The sequence below is a fragment of the Salvelinus sp. IW2-2015 genome, linkage group LG26, assembly GCF_002910315.2.
Source record: "Salvelinus sp. IW2-2015 linkage group LG26, ASM291031v2, whole genome shotgun sequence".
Lineage (NCBI taxonomy): Eukaryota > Metazoa > Chordata > Actinopteri > Salmoniformes > Salmonidae > Salvelinus > Salvelinus sp. IW2-2015.
This window is the reverse complement of record NC_036866.1, coordinates 10,766,789-10,791,586: the sequence shown is the minus strand read 5'-3', so window position 1 is coordinate 10,791,586 and position 24,798 is coordinate 10,766,789. Positions and strand designations below refer to the sequence as shown.

The 24,798-nt window shown below is 41.9% G+C and overlaps 1 protein-coding gene across 1 annotated transcript in view; it reads left to right on the top strand.

Annotated features, from left to right (window-relative positions):
- The window catches only part of xxylt1 (xyloside xylosyltransferase 1), a 91,732-nt gene extending 73,567 nt beyond the window's left edge, over positions 1-18,165 (top strand). The window contains exon 5 of the mRNA XM_023971816.2: positions 12,855-18,165. Coding sequence (XP_023827584.1) covers positions 12,855-13,251 — 397 coding nt within the window. The 3' untranslated portion in view covers positions 13,252-18,165. The remainder of the gene's footprint in view (positions 1-12,854) is intronic.
- The last annotated feature ends 6,633 nt before the right edge of the window (positions 18,166-24,798 follow it).

Sequence of the window (24,798 nt, the reverse complement as noted above, 5' to 3'; positions counted from 1 at the left end):
AGACATGTGACTAACAGAAATTGAATAATGTGTCCCTGAACAAAGGGGGGGTCAAAATCAAAAGTAACAGTCAGTATCTGGTGTGGCCACTAGCTGCATTAAGTACTGCAGTGCATCTCCTCCTCATGGATGCACCAGATTTGCCTGTTCTTGCTGTGAGATGTTACCTCACTCTTCCACCAAAGCACCTGCAAGTTCCCGGACATTTCTGGGGGGAATGGCCCTAGCCCTCACCCTCCGACTCTTCGCTGGCCATGGCAGAACACTGACATTCCTGTCTTGCAGGAAATCACGCACAGAACGAGCAGTATGGATGGTGGCATTGTCATGCTGGAGGGTCATGTCAGGATGAGCCTGCAGGAAGGGTACCACATGAGGGAGGAGGATGTCTTCCCTGTAACACACACAGTGTTGAGATTGCCTGCAGTGACAACAAGCTCAGTCCGATGAAGCTGTGACACACCACCCCAGACCATGATGGACCCTCCACCTCCAAATCGATCCCGCTCCAGAGTACAGGCCTTGGTGTAACGCTCATTCCTTTGACGATAAACGTGAATCCGACCATCTCCCCTGGTGAGACAAAACCGCGACTCGTCAGTGAAGAGCACTTTTTGACAGTCCTGTCTGGTCCAGCAACGGTGGGTTTGTGCCCATAGGCGACGTTGTTGCCGGTGATGTCTGGAGAGGACCTGCCTTWCAACAGGCCTACAAGCCCTCAGTCCTGCCTCTCTCAGCCAATTGCGAACAGTCTGAGCACTGATGGAGGGATTGTGCATTCCTGGTGTAACTCGGGCAGTTGTTGTTGCCATCCTGTACCTGTCCCACAGGTGTGATGTTCGGATGTACCGATCCTGTGCAGGTGTTGTTACACGTGGTCTGCCACTGCGAGGACGATCAGCTCTCCGTCTTGTCTCCCTGTAGCGCTGTCTTAGTACGCTCACAGTACGGACATTGCAATTTATTGCCCTGGCCACATCTGCAGTCCTCATGCCTCCTCGCAGCATGCCTAAGGCACATTCATGTAGATGAGCAGGGACCCTGGGCATCTATCTTTTGATGTTTTCAGAGTCTGTAAGCTGTTAGTGTCTTAACGACCGTTCCACGTGTGCATGTTCATTGATTGTTTATGGTTCATTGAACAAGCATGGGAAACAGTGTTTAAACCCTTTGCAATGAAGATCTGTTTGGATTTTTACGAATTATCTTTGAAAGACAGGGTCCTGAAAAAGGCAGGACCCTGTCAAGTTTACTTCATATATATATACGTAGATTACTGTATACAATACAGTTAAATTAGATCTTTAGAAAGAGGAGAGGCTCTGTGATCATGTTCTTTTTCTAKAAWWWWTTTTTTTAAGCTAAACTTGCTTTTTGCCTAAGTAACATCTGCTGGCAGAGCATTTCACAATGACATGGCTCTATACATAACTGAGCAATGCATTAATTGATTCCACCTTGATTCGGTCTTATTCAACAAAATTTGAAATTGTGTTTTTTATATTGAAAAAAAGTGGCGACTCAGAGCTACTAAATTATATATCATACACTGCAGTTGAGGAACAATGGGAAAGTAATGCTTTGAAAGTTGATGAACCATTTTTGAGAAAATGGCCCTTGAAAGTTTTGGGACACATAGTGTAGAGCCCTTCTTTGTCTACACCTATTCAGCATCGTTCACACTCTCTTAAGCCTTAGCCCCACCCATCTCTTAAAGGATTCACATGTGAGGCCATGTGCTGACAGAGTAGTGGAGTAAACAACCAACGATTTCAAGACTAAAATGGGTGAAAGTAGTAGCCTACAATAAGGAAAATCTCCAGGTAAAAATACACGTTATCTAGTCCTTGGCCTATATCCTAATCTGATTTTGGTGCAGGTCATGTTGTTCTTCACATTAGTCTCTGATAAACACACACTATATCAAATAAAAGCAAAGTTTATTTGTGACATGCACAGGATACAGGAGGTTTAAACAGTACAGTGAAATAGTTATTTGCATAGTAGCTATATCAAAAATAGAAAGTGTCCAGATATAAATATTTAATAATTATTAGATGATGCTTACCCAGATACACTTGTCTAAATAGATGGGTCATGTGAAAGAAATGCTATAACCCYCCCAGCCACATCTACCTAAGTGGATGGGTCACTATTGTCTAGATATGTAAACATGTTCATGAAATACAATAGATGGCCGTAATCACCCCCAGACACACCTGATGGGTCATGTAATCATCTGGCGAAGTGGAGTCTTTTGTTAAGACATGTAGCTAGCTAGCTAAATGAACCATAATCCTAAACCATAGCTACAGTACAAACAGATTGTCATTGCTATCCACCATGCATGAAATGCTGTACAATGAATCAGTAGGTAGCTAAAGCTAACCAACTAGGTTCAATGTTAGCTAGCTAGCTAACATTAGGCTATAACTAGCAATGCAAATGTCTTTCTGAGATACTAGTAATATTACTACACAGATCATACACGTAACGTTAGATAGCGAGCCAGCAAGCTAACGTTTGCTAGCTAGTTTACAGTACAATTTAACTTGCAATGAAAATTACTTTGCTAAAATTTGAAAAGTATAATATCTGAAAATTTAACTAGACTCTTACCCAAATACATGGAAGAACGCTTCACGGCAGCGTGTATTTTCTGTTTTGTTTGTAAGTAGCTAATATTACTTCTTGTTTGGCCCAAGTCACTCCAGTTCACACTGACCATGTTCAGGAAGTAGTCCATCAAAACTTTTTCCCACTGATCTTTGTCGATAGCGCCTGCTAAATTCAGGGCAACAATGTTGTTGAGAGCAGTAACAACACTTTTGCAGTTCTCCCTGGCTAATGTTATCTTTCAAAAAATCAGTGGTAGCAAGGATTATCTACACATACTGAGCAGCTCATGTTATAGACTAGCATGCTACATGGCAGACCAGTCCGAAACTCCTCTCTCAGCATGTCTAGCCCATCCATTATCTCAGCCAATCATGGTTAGCGGGGAAGGTTCCTGKCTTTTTCCATGGCTAAACCAACTAGGCTCGTAATTTAACAAATGTATTTGTATTTACAGATGGCATACGTGTTTGTTATTAAGGCACATGAAAGGTCACATGTTCCAGAATGTATTTATGCCAAACAAATATGTTCAAATGCCTCACCTGTGAAGTAGTGACGACTATATGTGATAAAGTGAAAATCTGAGGCACTCACCCAACCTTAACCCGCAAATATAGAAAATGTGCTATAGGCTACAGTCAAAGACCATGGACTGCAGAATGATCTTTTGATTGGGTGCAGGATTTTGTTTTGCCTGCACCCTGTTTCTCAAGTCCAAATTTAGTCTACATTTGGTGTATCATTTTATTGCAAGAAATGCTTAATTCTGTGGGAGTTATTATTAAGGCTATGTCTATTCGCACGGGACTAGTATTACTAGAGAACGTTGATTATGTATTTATTACCCTAGAATGTCCTTTATTCCAAAGAACAATTCGGACGGGCTAAGTTTTTTTTCCAAACGGCCCTCTATAATTAGTTATTGTTTTATATTTTTAAATAAATTGACAGTTATGACTGAATCCTGGAGGTTCTTTTCTAGGTGTGAAGATACTTAAATGAGTCCAGGTGATAACAGGCTACACTGAACTCGAGTTTGGTTCCCAAGTTTCTAAACCAAACCATCTTTGGTATAATGTTGCCATAATATTTGAGTTGAGGAAGTGTGATCATAATCATTAGAATATTTTAGCGATCCGCAGTAGAAGACATTCTAAATCCACCCCAGCATTCAGATGTGAGCTTAACAGCTAATTTGCACTTTATATACGTTTTTAGGCTATGGATGAGAAAGTGAACTTGTTCCAAACGTGTAACTCAGTTATATGCTGCTTTCGGATCTACTAACAGCTAGGGTTGCATTAAATAGGCACAATATATGATGAATTTATGATGAATTTGGCAATGTTCAATTCATTCGCACAAAACGTGTAAACAAAAGCATTCACTGTGAAAGTTGATAAATGTTGGCCATTCATATATACGCTATGTGCAGCACTTCGTTCAATTTATCAAATCAGTGTGTTTTCTTGCTCAAACTGCGAGCAACAACTGGAAAACTCAGACATTTTCTCTCAACACAGGGGTGTTGATACACACAGGACTAGTGTTATCCGAAGACTTGAGTTTGCCAAAAGACAGGAGGTTATTCTGGTTAGTCGTTCAGATTTCAGTTTTCATTTAACCCATCTGTTAAAAAGAAAAATGCTATTGCAACCTCTTTGCAATTAGGAATTGAGAAGTTTCAAGCGTTTAATACCAAGGATACAGTCAGCTGAGTGAATACATTTTAGGAAGTTCACAACGCATTTTATACTCTTCCCTTGTAGGTGTCACCTCCCCAGCTATACATTTTATGACCCCAATGAGTTTCCCCATCTCTACCCTGTGGAATGTCCATGGTCCTCTCTTTGTTTTAGCTAGATGTCAGAATCACACCCTGTCCATCTTCTGTTCTGGGCCTGACCCTGCTCTCTGATCCTAGGCAATTTCCTCTTATCTGATTAGGTCAACCTTTCTAAATTAGTATACACACAGTTTCATGGCCTAAACTCCATTAATAATCACAGTAATCATTCACTAAACAGGATACAAATAAACTACAGTTTAACTTGAAACATTTTACATTTTAACAGAATCCATCACATCTAAACAGTAGGCTACAGTTCCCTTGACATGCTAAAGGCCTATTTGAAGTCCCGTCTTGTGACTGTCAAATTTGTATAATGCCTCACAATCATCCCACATAACATAGGCTGCACTGCTATCATCCTCTTTTACCACTTCACCAAATATTTTCCAAACATGATGTCACGGTTATCGTAAGAACGGGACCAAGGCGCAGCGGATATTGAGTTCCACATATTTATTCCAAAAGTGAAACATAAGCCAAAACATTAAATCAAATAAACGAGCAACGGAACGTGACTACGTGGTGCACATGCACAAACACAAAATAATATCCCACAAACCCAGGAGGGAAAAATATCTACTTAAATATGATCCCCAATTAGAGACAACGAATACCAGCTGCCTCTAATTGGGAATCATACACAACACCAACATAGGAAACATAAACTAGAACACAACATAGAAATATTAAACCAGAATACCCCCTAGTCACGCCCTGACCTCATACACCATAGAGAAACAAGGGCTCTCTATGGTCAGGACGTGACAGTACCCCCCCCCCTCCAAAGGTGCGGACTCCGGCCGCAAAACCTGAAACCAAATGGGAGGGTTAGGGGGGATGACTAGTGTCAGTGGCGGCTCCGGTGTGGGTCGTAGCGCCCCCCGAACCCGACCATGGCACCGGGCTGAACGCCGTGCCTGGACTGGGCACCGGCGCAGAGGATGGCTCCGGCCAGGGAGCTGGGCTGGCCGCCGTGCCTGGACTGGGCACCGGTGCAGAGGAAGGCTCCCGCCTTGGAGCTGGACTGGACACAGTACCCGGACTGGGCACCGGTGCTGAGGAAGGCTCCTGCCCTGGAGCTGGACTGGACACCGTGCCTGGACTAGGCACCGGCGCAGAGAAAGGCTCCTGCCCTGGAACTGGGCTGGCCGCCGTGCCTGGACTGGGCACCGGTGCAGAGGAAGGCTCCTGCCTTGGAGCTGGGCTGATCGCCGTGCCTGGACTGGGCACCGGCGCAGAGGAAGGCTCCTGCCCGTTGACCCTCGCTGGAGGTTCCGGACCGTGGACCGCCGCTGGAGGTTCCGGACCGTGGACCGCCGCTGGAGTTTCCGGACCGTGGACCGTCGAAGGAGGTTCCGGACCGTGGACCGTCGCTGGAGGTTCCGGACCGTGGACCGTCGAAGGAGGTTCCGGACCGTGGACCGTCGCAGGAGGTTCCGGACCGTGAACTGTCGCCAGAAGCTCCGGACTGGGGACCGTCGCAGGAAGCTCTGGACTGTGAATGAGCACTGGAGGCCGAGTGCGTGGAGCCAGTACAGGTGGCACCGGACTGGTGACACGCACCTCAGGGCGAGTGCGAGGAGGAAGCACAGGACGTACCGGACTGGGAAGGCGCACTGGAGGCCTGATGCGTGGGGCCGGTACAGGTTGCACCGGACTGGTGACACGCACTTCAGGGAGAGTGCGGGGAGCGGGCACAGGACGTACCAGACTGGGGAGGCGCACTGGAGGCCTGATGCGTGGATCCGGCACAGGTGGCACCGGACTGGTGTCACGCTCTTCAGCATGCCTGTACGGCAGCATTCTCATCGCTACCACCTCTCTCCGGAATCTTTCACCAAATTCCTCCTCCGACTCCCAAACAGGCTCTGGCACTCTCCGTGTCGACGCTTCAGCTCCATGTGCCCCCTCGTCCCCCCCCAAGCAAATATTGGGGTTCTGTGGCGTGGTCCCCGGTGTCGTTGCTGTCCTTCCATGCTCCTTGGAGACTCCCGCCAAAGAAGGGTCTCGTGTCCTCCCAAGTCCAAAAGTTCCTTACCTCATTTTCACGCTGCTTGGTCCTTTGTTGGTGGGATATTCTGTCACGGTTGTCGTAAGAACGGGACCAAGGCGCAGGGGATATTGAGTTCCACATATTTATTCCAAAAGTGAAACATAAGCCAAAACAATAAATCAAATAAACAAACAACTACGTGGTGCACATGCACAAACACAAAATTATATCCCACAAACACAGGTGGGAAAAATATCTACTTAAATATGATCCCTAATTAGAGACAACGAATACCAGCTGCCTCTAATTGGGAATCATACAAAACACCAACATAGGAAACATAAACTAGAACACAACATAGAAATATTAAACCAGAATACCCCCTAGTCACGCCCTTACCTCCTACACCACAGGTGTCAAACTCATTCCACGGGGGGCCGAGTGTCTGCGGGTTTTCGCTCCTCCCTTGTACTTGATTGATGAATTAACATCACTAATTAGTTAGGAACTCCCCACACCTGGTTGTCTAGGGCTTTATTGAAAGGAAAAACCAAAAACCTGCAGACACTAGGCCCTCCGTGGAATGAGTTTGACACCCCTGTCCTACACCATAGAGAAACAAGGGCTCTCTATGGTCAGGACGTGACACATTACTTTTCTGGCCCCCCTTTCTCTTTATTTTCAACTCTCCTTTTGCAGCTTTTGTCTTATTGAATTAAACTTCGACAATGTCCATTTTGCCTCCGTGGATTGATATCTTTTTCTGCCCGTTCCCAAAAGCATTATTTGGCGATTGGCTGTGTAGGCAATTAGGTACATGTACAGTTAAGCACTGAAGCTTAGGTTTATGCACTAATACCAGATAGCCTAAAGTAATGAAAGAAAAACCTCAATATAGACTATATAAATTGCACAATAATTACACATTTATGGACTATTTAAGGTATTGTTTCTATTTATTTAACCTGCCCGCCACCCACGCGCCCTTCAGCCACACAATATTTAATGACCCTAATCCCGTCCGCCCCGCGGATTTAACCGCAGAGACTGCGGGTTATGAGTCAACCCGCACATCACTAACTTGCGACATACGCCTAGCTTCTTGAAACGGGTCACATCTGTTTTTTGTTTGGGTACCGTGAAGAAACCCATAGTGGTGTGTCTTGTTGGGTATGTATGTCTGTTTGAAGTGTATGCGTATACACTAAACAAAAATATAAACGCAACATTTAAGGTGTTGGTTTCATGAGCTGAAATAAAAGATCCCCGAAATTTTCCATACACACGAAAAGCTTATTTCGATAACATTTTGTGCACAAATTTGTTTACATCCCTGTACTGTAAGTGAGCATTTCTCCTTTGCCAGGATAATCCATCCACCTTGACAGGTGTGGCATACCAAGAAGCTGATTAAACAGCAAGATCATTACAAAGGTGCACCTTGTGCTAAGGACAATAAAAGGCCACTCTAAAATGTGMATTTTTGTCACACAACACAATGCCACAGATGTCTCAAGTTTTGAGGGAGCGTGCAGTTGGCATGCTGACTGCAAGAATGTCCACAGAGCTGTTGCCAGAGAATTGAATGTTAATTTGTCTACCATAAGCCGCCTTCAACGCCGTTTTAGAGAATTTGGCAGTATGTCCAACCAGCCTCAAAACCACAGACCACGTGTATGGCGTCGTGTGGGTGAGTGGTTTGCTGACGTCAACGCTGTGAACAGAGTGCCCCATGGTCTCGGTGGGGTTATGGTATGGGGGGCAGGCATAAGCTACGGTCAACATACACAATAGCATTTTATCAATGGCAATTTGAATGCACAAATCGTGACGAGATAATGAGGCTCTGGATCGACTTGTACGACAGCGGTTTCCAGTTCCCGTGTCACTCTGCATGAGGCAAATGGTGGTTACACCCGATACTGACTGGTTTTCTGTGACCAGTAGATGCATATCTGTATTCCCAGTCATGTAAAATCCATAGATTACGGCCTAATTTATTTATTTAAATTGACTGATATCCTTATATGAACTGTAACTCAGTAAAATCATTGAAATTGTTGCATTTCTATTTTTGTTCAGTATAGATTATACAAGTAGTTAAGTATTTTCAATACACAAATGTTTCTTAAGACTAGAAAATAAGAAGTACATTTCTCCTCTACCCTCAACCATGAAAGACTATCATGCATGTTGTTGATGTTAGTTCTGTGAGTGCTGTTAAGGGCAAGGTGTGCTTCTTTGTTTTGCGGCAGCTGGAGCTTTGCTAGGTCTTTTTTTGCTGCACCTGACCATATTACCTGTCAGTAATCAAGATGGGACAAGCTCAGAGCCTGAACAACTAGTACAGTTGATCTTTGATCTCTGCATCAAAAAATTCTGAGCATCTTTTTATAACAGGCATACTGTACCTATTCCCATCTTCACAACAACTTTGTCAATATGACTTGACCATGATAACTGACCATCCAATGCTACTCCTCAGAGTTCAGCTTCTTCAACTTGTTCAATGGTCACACTCTTTATGCACAACTCCAGTTGAGGTTTAGGTCTAAGAGAATGCTTTGAACCAAATACAATGCTTTTGGTTTTAGATGTATTTAAGACCAGTTTATTGTTAATTACCCATTCAGACACTGACTGTAACTCCTTGCTAAGAGTCTCAGTAAGCTCATTGGATGTAGGTGCTGATGTGTAGAGTGTGCAGTCATCAGCATACATAGTCATTTTATCTTCTTTTAAGACAAGTGGCAAATCATTTGTAAAAATACAGAAAAGTAATGCCCCAAGGCAACTGCCCTGAGGGATACCGCACTGTATATATCTGATGTTAGAGAAGCTTTCATTGAAGAATACTCTCTTAGTTCTACTGGATAAGTAACTCTCCAACCATGTGATGGCAAGTGATGTAAAGCCATAACAAGTGAGTTAAAAAATAAAATAATGATCAAAAACATCAAAGGCTGTAATCCTTTTTTGTTGTTGTCAATCAGTCATCTGAGTCAGTGCAGTACGAGTTGAGTGCCCTTCCCTTCCCATATCCATGCTGAAAATCAGTAGTTACTTATTCAACTTATTCTTTGAAAAATGCATCGTATTTGTTCAACACTATTTTCTCCATCAGTTTACTAAAAACAGGCAGCAAACTGATTGGGCGGCTGTTAGAGCCAGCAAAGAGTGCTTTACTATTTTTAGGTAGTGGAATTACTTTAGCTTCCTTCCACACCTGTGGACACACACACTCCTTTAGGCTTTGGTTAAAGTTTCCCATCTAGGTTGTCTATACCTGGTGGCTTATCAGTGGTCTAAGTCACTGCATCTCAGTGCAAGAGGCGTCACTACAGACACCCTGGTTCGAATCCAGGCTGTATCAAAACCGGCCGTGATTGGGAGTCCCGTAGGGCGGCGGACAATTGGCCCAGGGTTGTCCGGGTTTGGCCGGTGTAGGCCGTCATTGGAAATAAGAATTTGTTCCTAATGGACTTGCCTAGTTAAATAAAAGATGAAAGAGTCATTGAAATGATTGGCTATACTGTTTTGTTATAAATGACCCATCAACTTCAATGCACGATGGAGAGGAATTTAGTTGTTTTCTGCTCATAATATCATTTACATTTTTTTCCCATAGTTTTTTGTCATTTATCTTGTTTTGGTAATATAATTTCTTCTTTGTTTTGTTAAGTTTAGTCACAACATTTTTCAATTGACAGTATGTCAACCAATCAACTGAGCAGCCTGACTTGTTTGCCACCTTTTTTGCTAAATTTCTTTGAACCACACAATTATTAAATTCATCATCGATCCAGGGGGCGCTAACAGTTCTCACAGGTGCATGTTTATCAACAATTGGCAACAATAATTTGACAAATAGTCCAAGTACTGCATCTGGATTTTCCTCCTTATACACAATAGACCAACATATACATTGTTTACATCTTCAGCAAAAGAGAGCTGAGAAATATTTTGTATGATCTCTTATAAATAACTTTAGGCCCTGCCTTTTTGTACTTTGGSTTTCYTTGTTAATGCCACAATGTTATGGTCACTATAGCCAATGGGAACTGATATTGCTTATGAGCAAAACTGTAGAGCATTTGTGAAGATATGATCAATACAAGTGGAAGTAACAGATCCAACACTATTGGTGTACACTAGTTGGTTAAGTGATAATCTGGGTACTGTTAAAGGCGTTAGTCACAGTAAGAAGCAATCTAAACACACAATACCCAATGACAAAGTGAAAACAGGTTTTTAGAAATTCCTACACATTTATTAAAAATTTAAAACAGAAATACCTTATTTTCATAAGTATTCAGACCCTTTGCTATGACACTCGAAATTGAGCTCAGGTGCATCCTGTTTCCATTGATCATCCTTGAGATGTTTCTGCGACTTCATTGGAGTCCACCTGTGGTAAATTCAATTGATTGGACATGATTTGGAAAGACACACATCTGGCAAAATAAGGTCCCACAGTTGACAGTGCATGTCAGAGCAAAAACCAAGCTATGAGGTTGAAGGAATTGTCCATAGAGCTCCGAGACAGGATTGGTTCGGTACAGATTTGGGAAAGGGTACCAAAACATTTCTGCAGCATTGAAGGTCCCCAAGAATACAGTGGCCTCCATCATTAGTAAATGGAAGAAGTTTGAAGCCAACAAGACTCTTCCTAGAGCTGGCCGCCCGACCAAACTGAGAAATTGGGGGAGAAGGGCCTTGGTCAGGGAGGTGACCTTTATGGTAGAGTGACCAGACGGAAGCCACTCCTCAGTAAAAAGGCACATGACAGCCCGCTTGAAGTTTACCAAAAGGCACCTAAAGAGTCTGACTATGAGAAACAAAATTCTCTGGTCTGATGAAACCAAGATTGAACTCTTTGGGCTGAATGCCAAGCATCACGTCTGGAGGAAACCGCAGCATCATGCTGTGGGGATGTTTTTCAGTGGCAGGGATTGGGAGACAAATCAGGATYAAGGGAAAGATGAAAGGAGCAAAGTACAGAGAGATCCTTGATGAAAACCTTCTCCAGAGCGCTCAGGACCTCAGACTGGGGCGATGGTTCACCTTCCAACAGGACAATGACCCTAAGCACACAGTCAAGACAATGCAGGAGTGGCTTCGGGGCAAGTCTCTGAATGTTCTTGAGTGACCAAGCCAGAGCCCGGACTTCAACCCGAAAATAACTGTGCAGCAACACTCCCCATCCAACCTGACAGAGCTTGAGAGAATCTGCATAGAAGAATGGGAGAAACTCCCCAAATACAGGTGTGCCAAGCTTGTAGCGTCATACCCAAGAAGATTTGAGGCTGTAACTGCTGCCAAAGGTGCTTCAACAAAGCAAAGCTGTCATCAAGGCAAAAGGTGGTTATTTGAAGAATCTCAAATATAAAATATATTTTGATTTGTTTAACACTTATTTGGTTACTATATGATTCCATATGTGTTATTTAATAGTTTTGATGTCTTCAATATTATTCTACAGTGTAGTAAATAGTACAAATAAAGAAAAACTTTTGACCGGTAGTGTACATAGCAACACTTCCCCTGTAGAAATTCCTGTCTTTTCAATAGATGTTACAGTATATCCTTGTATTCTTACTGCCATATCAAATGTGTTGTCTAAGTAAGTCTCAGAAATGGTGAATGTATTAATATTTTCTAATATTAGCAAATTACTCATCTCATGAACTTTGTTTCTGAGGCTACAAAAATGTATATGAGCTAACTTGAACCCTTTCCTGGGTAGCTTATCTAAAACTGAACTCATAATGGTAAGAGGTTTTATTTCTAATAATTCTATTTCTGATAATAACAAAGAATAGATGCCTTCCCTGGTTTAGCTCGGCTGCAGCAGGGKGCTCTATTCTTCGTGCCAATTCTGCATAGCTGTCTTACTGAACTTTTTTGGTTGGTTTCTTCTGATTGGGATCTTGTCCTGTTATCATGGGGGGGGGGTGAGGATTGTGCTGTCCACTCTGGAAGAGGCCCGATGGTGCAGGGCGGTGTTTCCCCCTCTTCGGATGGGTCATGTAGAAATGCATGATAGGATTCTTTGTCTAGGCTTTCAGCATATAGCAGTATGGTGGTGTGTAGCATTAGAAAACAGTCTTTGTTCTTCTCACTCAAAACGATATCTTTGAGGAGACTGAGGTCTATAAATTTGAATATTTTAGTTGACTTAAAGTGCAGGTGCGATTGTGTCATACTTTTTGGTGTCAATTTGACATCATTAGGCACTAATGATCTCTGTTTCTTTTATCCCAACTAATCCACAACTAGGTAATCACATCTTTACACTACTTCTCTATCTGCATTGTTGTGAACATCCTGCTTTATGGAACAACCTCTTGGTTCTTTCTCTGAACTTCCCCTTAACTCTTTCCCCTCCAGACACACCTTCTGGCAGTACCGTAAGGAGAACCCTCAGTCCCGTGTGGGGGAGCCTCCTCCCGACGGCTTGCCGGGCTTCAACAGTGGAGTGATGCTGCTGGACCTAGGGGCCATGCGGACCTCGGCCCTCTACAACCAACTCCTGGAGCCCAGAAACGTGGCCCAGCTGGCTGACCAGTACCACTTCAGGGGCCACCTGGGGGACCAGGACTTCTTCAGCATGATCGGCATGGAACACCCAGGGCTGTTCCACCAGTTGGCCTGTGGCTGGAACCGCCAGCTGTGTACCTGGTGGAGGGAGCATGGATACGGGGACGTGTTCCAGCTCTATTACCGCTGTGAGGGGCCAGTGTATATCTACCATGGAAACTGTAATACGCCCATACCCGATGACTGAGTTGGGACCTCGTAATGTGTTTCCCTAAATGGTGGGTCTGTTTTGTGGTTAACTCATTGGAAGTTGTGGCTCAAGACTGGGTTCTGGAGAGAAAGAAGATATTAGCTACACAACTTTCTGGGTCACAACAAAACTCCAAAAAAAGCCTTAGTTTGGCCATGTGGCAACAAAAGTTTTGGAACCAAAACCATTTCTGTACTGTACCACTGCTACTGTAAACATTGCTCCCACTCCTGCCCCCTGCTGGACAGGTGTGCAATACAGTCAGTACAAGGCATCTCACTCACTCCATTAATGTCAAGTGATGCTAATGATAAACGTGGAGCATAAAGAGACCTTGCTGGTGAAAATTGCCGAATGCCATACTTTGTTCTCTCAGTTCACTTTTTGGAACATTTAACATTCTTGAAAAATGTTGGACTGTGGTATAAAAAAGAATGGTTAGCATGCATAAGAGAAAATGGCAAACCTTCACCAACAAAAATAACTCTTGACATTGAAAATTCCTGACAAACTGTAATAATACCCTGGCGTAATGTATGAGAGAATATGAGCTCATTAGTGTGAGTATTTTATCTGTGCTAATGTGTTTGCTGTGTATCATGGTAGTCTGTCTGGATTTGTCTGTCTCTCTCTTTTCTCCCTCTAATCAGCGCAAGATTAGGTGAGGGTTAATAATCAGTGCTCATTCACTGCCCGCCCCGGAGTAGTGAACTACATGTAGTTCAACTAGTGATTTAACTACATTTTGCAGTAGGTTGGTGGTAGTTTAACTAAATTCAAATCTTGGTAGTGTTTTCAGTAGTTAATTACTTGTTTTGCTATGTAGGGATGTAGATAACTACTGGAATTACACACTAGTTCTTTTGCAAAAATAAAATATATGTGCTATATGCAATCATTTCATTTCTTTTACAAAGCATCAGACCTGCGTAAATCTCACTTGAAACATATTTTTTGTGTTAAATAGGCAAATTTACACCTTCTGGTTGCATATCACCCCAAAGTGTAGTCTATGGCATTTTAAGATTTTTTCATCTAGTAGTGTGGATGTAGTGAAGTACTTTTTCAAAGTAACTTTAGTTAACCTCACTAGGGTATGTGTGACGGTAGCGTCCCACCTTGTCAACAGCCAGTGAAACTGCAGGGCGCCAAATTCAAAACAACAGAAATCCCATAATTTAAATTCCTCAAACATACAAGTATTTTACACCATTTTAAAGATACACTTGTTGTAAATCCAGCCAAAGTGTCCRATTTCAAAAAGGTTTTACGACGAAAGCACACCAAACGATTATGTTAGGTTAGAGCCAAGTCACAGAAAAAGACAGACATTTTTCCAGCCAAAGAGAGGAGTAACAAAAAGCAAAAATAGAGATAAAATGAATCACTAACCTTTGATGATCTTCATCAGATGACACTCATAGGACTTCATGTTACACAATACATGTATGTTTTGTTCGGTAAAGTTCATATTTATATCCAAAAATCTGAGTTTAGGCGGGACGCTACTGTCTCACTTGGCAAAAAGCCAGAGAAAATGCAGAGCGCCAAATTCAAATTARTTACTATAAAATGTACTATAAAAATCTAACTTTCATTAAATCACACATGAAAGATACCAAATTAAAGCTACACTGGTTGTGAATCCAGCCAACATGTCCAGCCAACAGAATTCAAATAGGCTTTTCGGCGAAAGCAAACAATGCTATTATCTGAGGATAGCACCATTGTAAACAAAGAGAGAGAAGCATATTTCAACCCTGCAGGCGCGACACAAAACACAGAAATAAAAATATAATTCAGGCCTTACCTTTGACGAGCTTCTGTTGTTGGCACTCCAATATGTCCCATAAACATCACAAATGGTCCTTTTGTTCGATTAATTCCGTCGATATATATCCAAAATGTCCATTTATTTGGCGTGTTTGATCCAGAAAAACACTGGTTCCAAATTGTGAAACTTGACTACAAAATATCTCAAAGGTTACGTGTAAACTTCGCCAAAAAATGTCAAACTACTTTTGTAATACAACTTTAGGTATTTTTTTACGTAAATAATCAATAAAATTGAAGACGGGATGATCTGTGTTCAATACAGGATTAAAACCAACTGTAGCWWGCTTTCTGKTCACRCGCTTCTAACAAACAGRACACTTYRWGTGACCCTCCTTCAAGATGGCCKTACTTCTTCATTACACAAAGGAATAACCTCAACCAATTTCTAAAGACTGTTGACATCCAGTGGAAGCGGTAGGAACTGCAAGAAGGTCCCTTAGAAATCTGGTTTCCCAATGAAAGCTATTGAAAAGACAGTGACCTCAACAACAAAAAAATCTGAATGGTTTGTCCTCGGGGTTTCACCTGCTAAATAAGTTCTGTTATACTCACTGACATGATTCAAACAGTTTTAGAAACTTCAGAGTGTTTTCTATCCAAATCTACCAATAATATTCATATCTTATCTTCTGGGGATGAGTAGCTGGCAGTTTAATTTGGGCATGCTTTTCATCCAAAATTCCGAATGCTGCCCCCTACCCAAGAGAAGTTAAGTGAACTATATTTTTCTTAAGGGTAGCTTTAGTGTAGTTTAACTCATTGCAGTGTGAAGTAATTGGTAGCTTGGTAAACTATATTTTCAGAGTAGCTTCCCGAACACTGTTGTTTACCAATGCTGGACTCTTCTCTGGCAGGGTGAGTGGGCAGAGGGGGAGGGGAGAGGGCGGTACAGGTGAGGGATGATGGGCTACACATACAGATGCTTGGCCCACACACAAACATACACATTTTCGAGTGGGATTTAGCCATCATTGTAACTACATATTGACCCAGTTTTGTATTTGTCTCTGTGTTACCTGGAGCTGACGTTAATATATATGCCATTTACCAGATGCTTTTATCCAAAGCAACTTATTCATGTGTGCATACATTTTACATATGGGTGGTCCCGGGAATCTAACTCACTATCCAGGCATTGCAAGCTCCATACTCTACCCACTGAGCTACAGAGAGTAGAAGAAACCCCACTCGGGAACTTTGATATGCCAGTAGAGCAGGCTTCCCCGACTGGCGGCCCGTGAATTTATTTGGCGTCACAAATTTTCTGAGCAAATCATTTTTTTATTGTTAGACATAAAAGGCAGTAAAAACGCCAGCAAAGGAGCTCCAAGTGATAACATTTTTAGACATCTGTTCCAAAGTATTCCAACAAATAATAGAGAGATATGTGATTGTATACAAATGGAAGCAAGGTTTGAAATTATTATGTTTCAGTCAAATATTATATCAGTTTGGGCTTCTTGCAGTCAATTTGCAGTTATTTACAAATTATTTGTAAGTTACAGACACAGTTTAATCTCCCATGTTATTGTAATGGTGAGAGGTTAGCATGACACACTACATTATTTATCATTCATTTCTATTGGGCACAAAATAATCTGAAACACGACCAAAACAAACATCAAATGCATCCAACAAATTCGTAGTCACAAGCTTAATGTAGTCATTGCGTGCTATGAATATGGGACAAAATACTTAACTTATGTATAAAAGTCCTGTAATTTCTAAAATGTTCMCCCGATATGGATGAAAATCCACTCAAATTAAAGCTGCAGTTCAACCTCTTAGTTATTGTACCATTTCAAATCCAAAGTGTTGGAGTACAGAGCCAAAGCAACAAAACATTTCACTGTCCCAATACTTTTGAAGCTCACTGTACATAAGTCATCTGAAGGAAAGCTAATGAGGTCACTCTTTTTTGGATTTGGTCCATTGTATGTACCCTGCGAGTCTATAGAGCAGACTAAGTACAGTTGAACCTAGCAATCAGCCTGCAGGTAAGAGGAATCGACTGCTCTGACACATCAACCTGTGTACAGTGTGTTGTGCTGCCAGATCATATCAAGGTTAATAGGGATGGTCCCGTGTGGCTCAGTTGGTAGAGCATGGCGCTTGCAACGCCAGGGTTGTGGGTTCATTCCCCACGAGGGGACCAGGATGAATATGTATRAACTTTCCAATTTGTAAGTCGCTCTGGATAAGAGCGTCTGCTAAATGACTTAAATGTAAATGTAAATGTTAAGGATAAGCCACTCCAGACTTGTCAATGCACTCCAGAACATATAGAATAAAATGCAATAGGAGAGGTCATCTGCTGTTGTATGATGACGGAGCCAAAGTCATGTCTTTTTTTAATTTGTTGAGTGAGACTGAATCACTTGTATTTTGTGTTGTTTTTTGTGCTTGTCAAGTTAACGTCTAGTTTTGGCTCTGGGTTATGTCATTTAAATGTTTTTGTGTTGCTGCTTTTGTACTGTACTTTTTTTGTTTTTGAAAGGTTAACCATTGTCTCATTTAGGTTATGTGGATATGCATATGATTATTAGCTGTGTTCTGTTGTATTGTGGTAGTGTCAGTGCCACTCGTTTGTGTCATATTGTGCAATGAAATTTCAAAGGGAAGGGGTTCAGAAGACCCAACTATACTTTCTCTCAAGTGTCTTTAAATTATCTGGCTGCATTCCAAACCACTGAATGGCTGCAAATGCTCCTGTATTGAATGTAGAAACCCCAAAATGTTATGTTTTCTTCAAGGGCATATTCAGCAAAAACGGGTACTCAACACAATGAACATATATGCACTACGTACTGTATTTTGTTTTAAATCGCAATAATGCAATCTGTGCACAGCATTTTCATAACCGGTCTCCTCAAAGATATCACTTTAACATTGACTGACAAGGAGTATGTCATATTTCTATTCCGCATTCTTCTCTACATTGAATGGGTAACCACGTTGTCACTTCTGATACTTCTCTGTAACATTTACCTTTGCCATCTTGAAAGGATCTCTAATCAGTCTTTCACGTACCTTGGTTTTTATAATATTTGCTGAATAAATCATCAAAACATTTTGGACATTTGTGTTTCATGCTATCGTAATGCTAAATTAAAGTAACATTATGAATAGAGTAGATAATCTGTTTCATGTGAAATTCAGACAAAGGCCTTGTCCCAAATCGACAAGGATGCTGCCTTTTTGTGGCCACATTTCAAGGCAGGACTAAAGAGAATAAGGTGCATTTTGAAGGGCGATTTTGAAGTCCGCTTCCAATGTGTCTTTCGCCATGTAGGATATTCATAAATGGCAGAATCTGATTATACTTTTTTGCAAAGTAGGTTGTTTTGTTTATTTTAGTTAGTATTATGAATATATTTAGCATTTTGGGATCTTTTTATTTTCATCTCGCACATTCAAAGTTTGTTTGCGTGTACCGCCAGAAAGAAGAAGAGGAGGAAGAAGAAATTAATGGCTGACAAAAGTCCCCGCTTCAGAGAACATTTAACAGAGAGCATATGGAATAACTTTGTCAAATGTGAGTATAATGTTTGTGCTAACAAAATTATTTTAAAATATTCAACAAATTCCTTTATTATTAAGTTTTTTTWATTCAATCATTTGAACATACAACGCCATGTTTTCTTTTATCAGCCCACTAGCCAAGCTAGCTATCCAGCTAACAATTTACACAATGATCTAATGTTCGTTGCTAGCTGGCTAGCAAGCAATCTCATCCAAATGAGTTTATCAGCTCTTTAGATGAACAACTAAACTGACTAATTGTGAATTCAGGAATGTTTAAATTATGAAGGCCCGGAATATTTTTAAATCCTGGTGAACTTGCTAGCCAGCCAATGACAAATGTAGCAAATATGTTTTTCAATATGTTTATAGGGACTCAAGATGGCAACTGAACTGATAGCTAGTTCACTTCACTTAATTTGCAAACACATTCCTGACTGGTTTGTAAGTTAGAATTTTTTAAATCATTAGCTGATTAAAAACATAAGAAATGCATCTAGCTGCAGTTCTGCTCAATCGAGGCTTAATAGGTAGCCAAGTCATTTGTGTATTGATTCTTACATTGTTTCATATGTACCACAATGGTAGATGAAATAAGTAACATTTATGATTAGAGTAGATTAGAAGAAAATCTGTTTCATGAGAAATTCTGGAAATATAACCTGTGAAAAACCTCCAGGTTGATGACGCAAGACTTATAAATGTCATAGTCAGCAGTAAATCCTTTGATTGATTTAGCAGTATATGAGTTTTGTCAACTAGCCAGTACATCACACCACTCTCAGAAAAGACATTGGCTCATGGTGTCTCCAGGAAAGTCCTATATTCTAGTTCTAACTCAATAGTGTCACTTTTCATACCTCTCTGTTGCTTCATGTCAGGCGCTACACAGATTATCTGTGATGACAGGGTGACGTGTGCCTCTAAACAACAGTTGTGGGTGTGAGAGAGACATTACCTATTTCAGTMACTTTACTCCCACACATGCATTTCCCTCATCCCAAAGTGCTAGTCGCTTGGTAGCATCTCTGTACGGCCATTCCACACAGATCAACAACCAGTAACCTTGCCTTCCAACCTGTAGAGTAAGGTGAATTTCACAAGCCGTTTCCTACAGTAGGGGAAGTGGGGTTAGTTGAGCTACCCCTTGATTCTAGGAAACCATAAACAAAATTAATATTGTGACTAAATATTAAGGAAGAGGTCATCATTTCATGGAGTGTGTGAAGGAATAAGCTACATGGAAAAAGTGGTAAGCAAGTTAGGTCTGTAGAATAGTGAAAACTCACTTTGTCTGAGGATCAAAGATAATTAGTGTAGGGGTCTATGACCCTACTATTGTCCCGGGTTTGTGGCTGTCTAGATCCCTGCTGTTTGTTGTTTTCAATCTTTCCTGTGACCTGCTCTGTCTCCATCACACGTGAAGGATCTTTTAAATGAAAAAAAAAGAGTTCTACAAGCAGTTGTTACAACAAGAAAATACCTTCAAGTGTTTTGTCCAAATACTGATGGATTCAGCTAATAACAAAATGGACAACCTGACCAGAGAGGTTCAGGACCTGAAGAACAGTTTGCAGTTCTCCCACGGTCAGCTCGATGTGTTGAAACAGGAGAGCGGCAAGTTCTGTGTGTGAATCCAAGATAACCTCGAGGGACAATCAAGGCGGAACAACATGGTTGTGGACGGAATTGCAGAATCTCCACATGAGACCTGGCTGGACTCTGAGGACAAAGTGAGTGAAATGATCTCTGAGAAATTAAAACTGGACCACAGGAAGATTGAGGAGTAGCGCGCCCACAGGACTGGAAACCCACCACCGTCCCAGGTGACAGACCCAGACTGATAGTGGTCTGCTGAATGTATATTCTTTTCTCTTGCTTTGTTTGCTCTTTTCAGTATTATGTCTATCTCTGATAAGCTACCCAGGAAAGGGCTGAAAATAGACCATATTAATTGGTGTGGCCTTAGAAATAAGGTTAATGAAATCAATAACTTGCTGACATCAGATAACATTAATATATTAGCAATTTCTGAGACTCACTTATATAATTCATTTGATGATACAGCAGTAGCAATACAAGGATATAACATCTATAGAAGAGACAGAAATGCTTATGGGGGAGGTGTTGCTGTACAGTTGTGGCCAAAAGTTTTGAGAATGACACAAATATACATTTTCACAGTCTGCTGCCTCAGTTTGTATGATGGCAATTTGCATATTCTCCAGAATGTTATGAAGAGTGATCAGATGAATTGCAATTAATTGCAAAGTCCCTCTTTGCCATGCAAATGAACTGAATGCCCAAAATACATTTCCATTGCATTTCAGCCCTGCCACAAAAGGACCAGCTGACATCATGTCAGTGATTATTTCGTTAACACAGGTGTGAGTGTTGACGAGGACAAGGCTGGAGATTACTCTGTCATGCTGACTGAGTTTGACTGAAAGCTTCAAAAGGAGGGTGGTGCTTGGAATCATTGTTCTTCCTCTGTCAACCATGGTTATCTGCAAGGAAACACGTGCCGTCGTCATTGCTTTGCACAAAAAGGGCTTCACAGGCAAGGATATTGCTGCCAGTAAGATTGCACCTAAATCAACCATTTATCGGATCATCAAGAACTTCAAGGAGAGTGGTTCGATGGTTGTGAAGAAGGCTTCAGGGTGCACAAGAAAGTCAAGCAAGCGACAGGACCGTCTCCTAAAGTTGATTCAGCTGCGGGATCGGAACCCCACCAGTACAGAGCTTGCTCAGGAATGGCAGCAGGCAGGTGTGAGTGCATCTGCACGCACAGTTAGGCGAAGACTTTTGGAGTATGGCCTGGTGTCAAGACGGGCAGCAAAGAAGCCACTTCTCTCCAGGAAAAACATCAGGGACAGACTGATATTCTGCAAAAGGTACAGGGACTGCTGAGGACTGGCATAAAGTCATTTTCTCTGATGAATCCCCTTTCCAATTATTTGGGGCATCCGGAAAAAAGCTTGTCCGGAGAAGACAAGGTGAGTTAAGCATCCTGAGACCATTCATGTGTGGGGTTGCTTCTCAGGCAAGGGAGTGGGCTCACTCACAATTTTGCCTAAGAACACAGCCATGAATAAAGAATGGTACCAACACATCCTCCGAGAGCAACTTCTCCCAACCATCCAGGAACAGTTTGGTGACGAACAATGCCTTTTCCAGCATGATGGAGCACCTTGCCATAAGGCAAGATAACTAAGTGGCTCGGAAAACAAAACATTGATATTTTGGGTCCATGGCCAGGAAACTCCCCAGACCTTAATCCCATTGAGAACTTGTGGTCAATACTCAAGAGGCAGGTGGACAAACAAAACCCCACAAATTCTGACAAACTCGAAGCATTGATTATGCAAGAATGGGCTGCCATCAGTCAGTATGTGGCCCAGAAGTTAAATGACAGCATGCAGGGTGGGTTGCAGAGGTCTTGAAAAAGAAGGGTCAACACTGCAAATATTGACTCTTTGCATCAACTTCATGTCATTGTCAATAAAAGCTTTTGACACTTATGAAATGCTTGTAATTATACTTCAGTATTCCATAGTAACACCTGACAAAAATTTCTGAAGACACTGAAGCAGCAAACTTTGTGGAAATTAATATTTGTGTCATTCTCAAAACTTTTGGCCACGACTGTATATATTCACAGCCATATCCCTGTAATGGTTAGAGAAGATCTTATGTCAAGTGTTATTGAAGTGTTGTGGTTGCAGGTTCACTTGGCATATCTCAAAATCAAATCAAATCTAAAGCCTTTTGCTATAGGCCACCGAGTGCTAACAATCAGTATCTAAATAATATGTGAAATGCTTGATAGTGTATGTGATGTAAACAGAGAGGTCTACTTTCTTGGGGACCTGAATATGTAAWKTAATCTGGTTCAGGGTATTAATCAACCTACCAGGGTGTTTACAAACACTACAGGAACACATGTATCGATCAAATTTGTACTAATAGTGAAGAACTTTGTTCTAAAGCTGTATCTGTACCCACGTGGTGTTATTATCAACTCAGCAAAAAAAGAAACGTCCTCTCGCTGTCAACTGTGTTTATTTTCAGCAAAYTTAACGTGTGTAAATATTTTTATGAACATAACAAGATTCAACAACTGAGACATAAACTGAACAAGTTCCACAGACATGTGACTAACAGAAATGGAATAATGTGTCCCTGAACAAAGGGGGGGTCAAAATCAAAAGTAAGTCAGTATCTGGTATGGCCACCAGCTGCATTAAGTACTGCAGTGCATCTCCTCATGGACTGCACCAGATTTGCCAGTTCTTGCTGTGAGATGTTACCCCACTCTTCCACCAAGGCCCCTGCAAGTTCCCGGACATTGCTGGGGGGAATGGCCCTAGCCCTCAMCCTCYGATCCAACAGGTCCCAGACGTGCTCAATGGGATTGAGATCCGGGCTCTTCGCTGGCATGGCAGAATACTGACATTCCTGTATTGCAGGAAATCACGCACAGAACGAGCAGTATGGCTGGTGGCATTGTCATGCTGGAGGGTCATGTCAGGATGAGCCTGCAGGAAGGGTACCACATGAGGGAGGAGGATGTCTTCCCTGTAACGCACAGCATTGAGATTGCCTGCAGTGACAACAAGCTCAGTCCGATGATGCTGTGACACACCGCCCCAGACCATGACGGACCCTCCACCTCCAAATCGATCCCGTTCCAGAGTACAGGCCTCGGTGTAACGCTCATTCCTTCGACGATAAACGTGAATCCGACCATCACTCCTGGTAAGACAAAATCACGACTCATCAGTGAAGAGCACTTTTTGCCAGTCCTGTGTTCCTGGTGTAACTCAGGAAGTTGTTGTTGCAATCCTGTACCTGTCCCGCAGGTGTGATGTTCGGMTGTACCGATCCTGTGCAGATGTTGTTATACGTGGTCTGCCACTGCGAGGATGATCAGCTGTCCGTCCTGTCTCCCTGTAGTGCTTTCTTAGGCATCTCACAGTACGGACATTTCAATTTATTGCCCTGGTCACATCTGCAGTCCTCATGTCTCCTTGCAGCATGTCTAAGGCACATTCACGCAGATGAGCGGGGACCCTGGGCATCTTTCTTTTGGTGTTTTTCAGAGTCAGCAGAAAGGCCTCTTTAGTGTCCTAAGTTTTCATAACTGTGACCTTAATTGCCTACTTGCCTTGTAAGCTGTTAGTGTCTTAACGACCATTCCACAGGTGCATGTTCATTAATTGTTTATGGTTCATTGAACAAGCATGGGAAACAGTGTTTAAACCCTTTACAATGAAGATCTGTGAAGTTATTTGGATTTTAACGAATTATCTTTGAAAGACAGRGTCCTGAAAAAAGGGAAGCTTTTTTTGATGAGTTTAAATGCATAGGTAAAAAAAGTGAATGGAGGGCTCAGCTCACACAGAACTGGAAAACTCAGCTCACATTCACTCCACATTCACTCTGGAGCTAGTCCCCTGACAGTTATTTTTTATCCATATTTCAATCAGCTTATTATCCATATATCAATCAGCTTAGTATCCATATTTCAATCAGCTTATTATCCACATTTCAATCAGTTAGCTTATTATCCAAATTTCAATCAGCTTAACACATCCTTCCACACTCACACAACCACACACAACTTTCATATTCACTCAGTACTATTCCCAAACACACTCTGTAGTCTCCCTTATTACCCATGTGCATCTTCAACGATTCGCTTGTTGTTTCTTCCTATGCACCATATGTATCTCTTATACATATACAGTATAGTAACACCACATGTTATTGTTAGTGGCTGCAGACCACGTAGACTCTTCTCTTATAAATGCCTACAGACAACTGTCAGCGGGGCTTTCCATGGGACCGTTATGCCCTCACACTAGTCTTCTCATAAGAATAGTTAATAGCCTTCTCTCTATAAGACTATGGGTACCTTTTTATGCATAACTTGCCTTCATTCTATTGGTTTTGTAATTTAAAAAAATATTTTTAACAAATTCATTTAAATTTACTTACTGAAATCAGTTGCCGTCCCTCAATTGTTCGCGGATGATGTGTCTACTCCTGGGCAGCTCACAGTAAGGATCAGGGTGGTTCTCGTCCTCTTTTGGTCAGACGGGAATTTCCCGGTTTTCCTCGCAGACCCCCACTGGAAAACTCTGCAGGCAATCATCCTTTTTATGATGCCAAACTTTCATG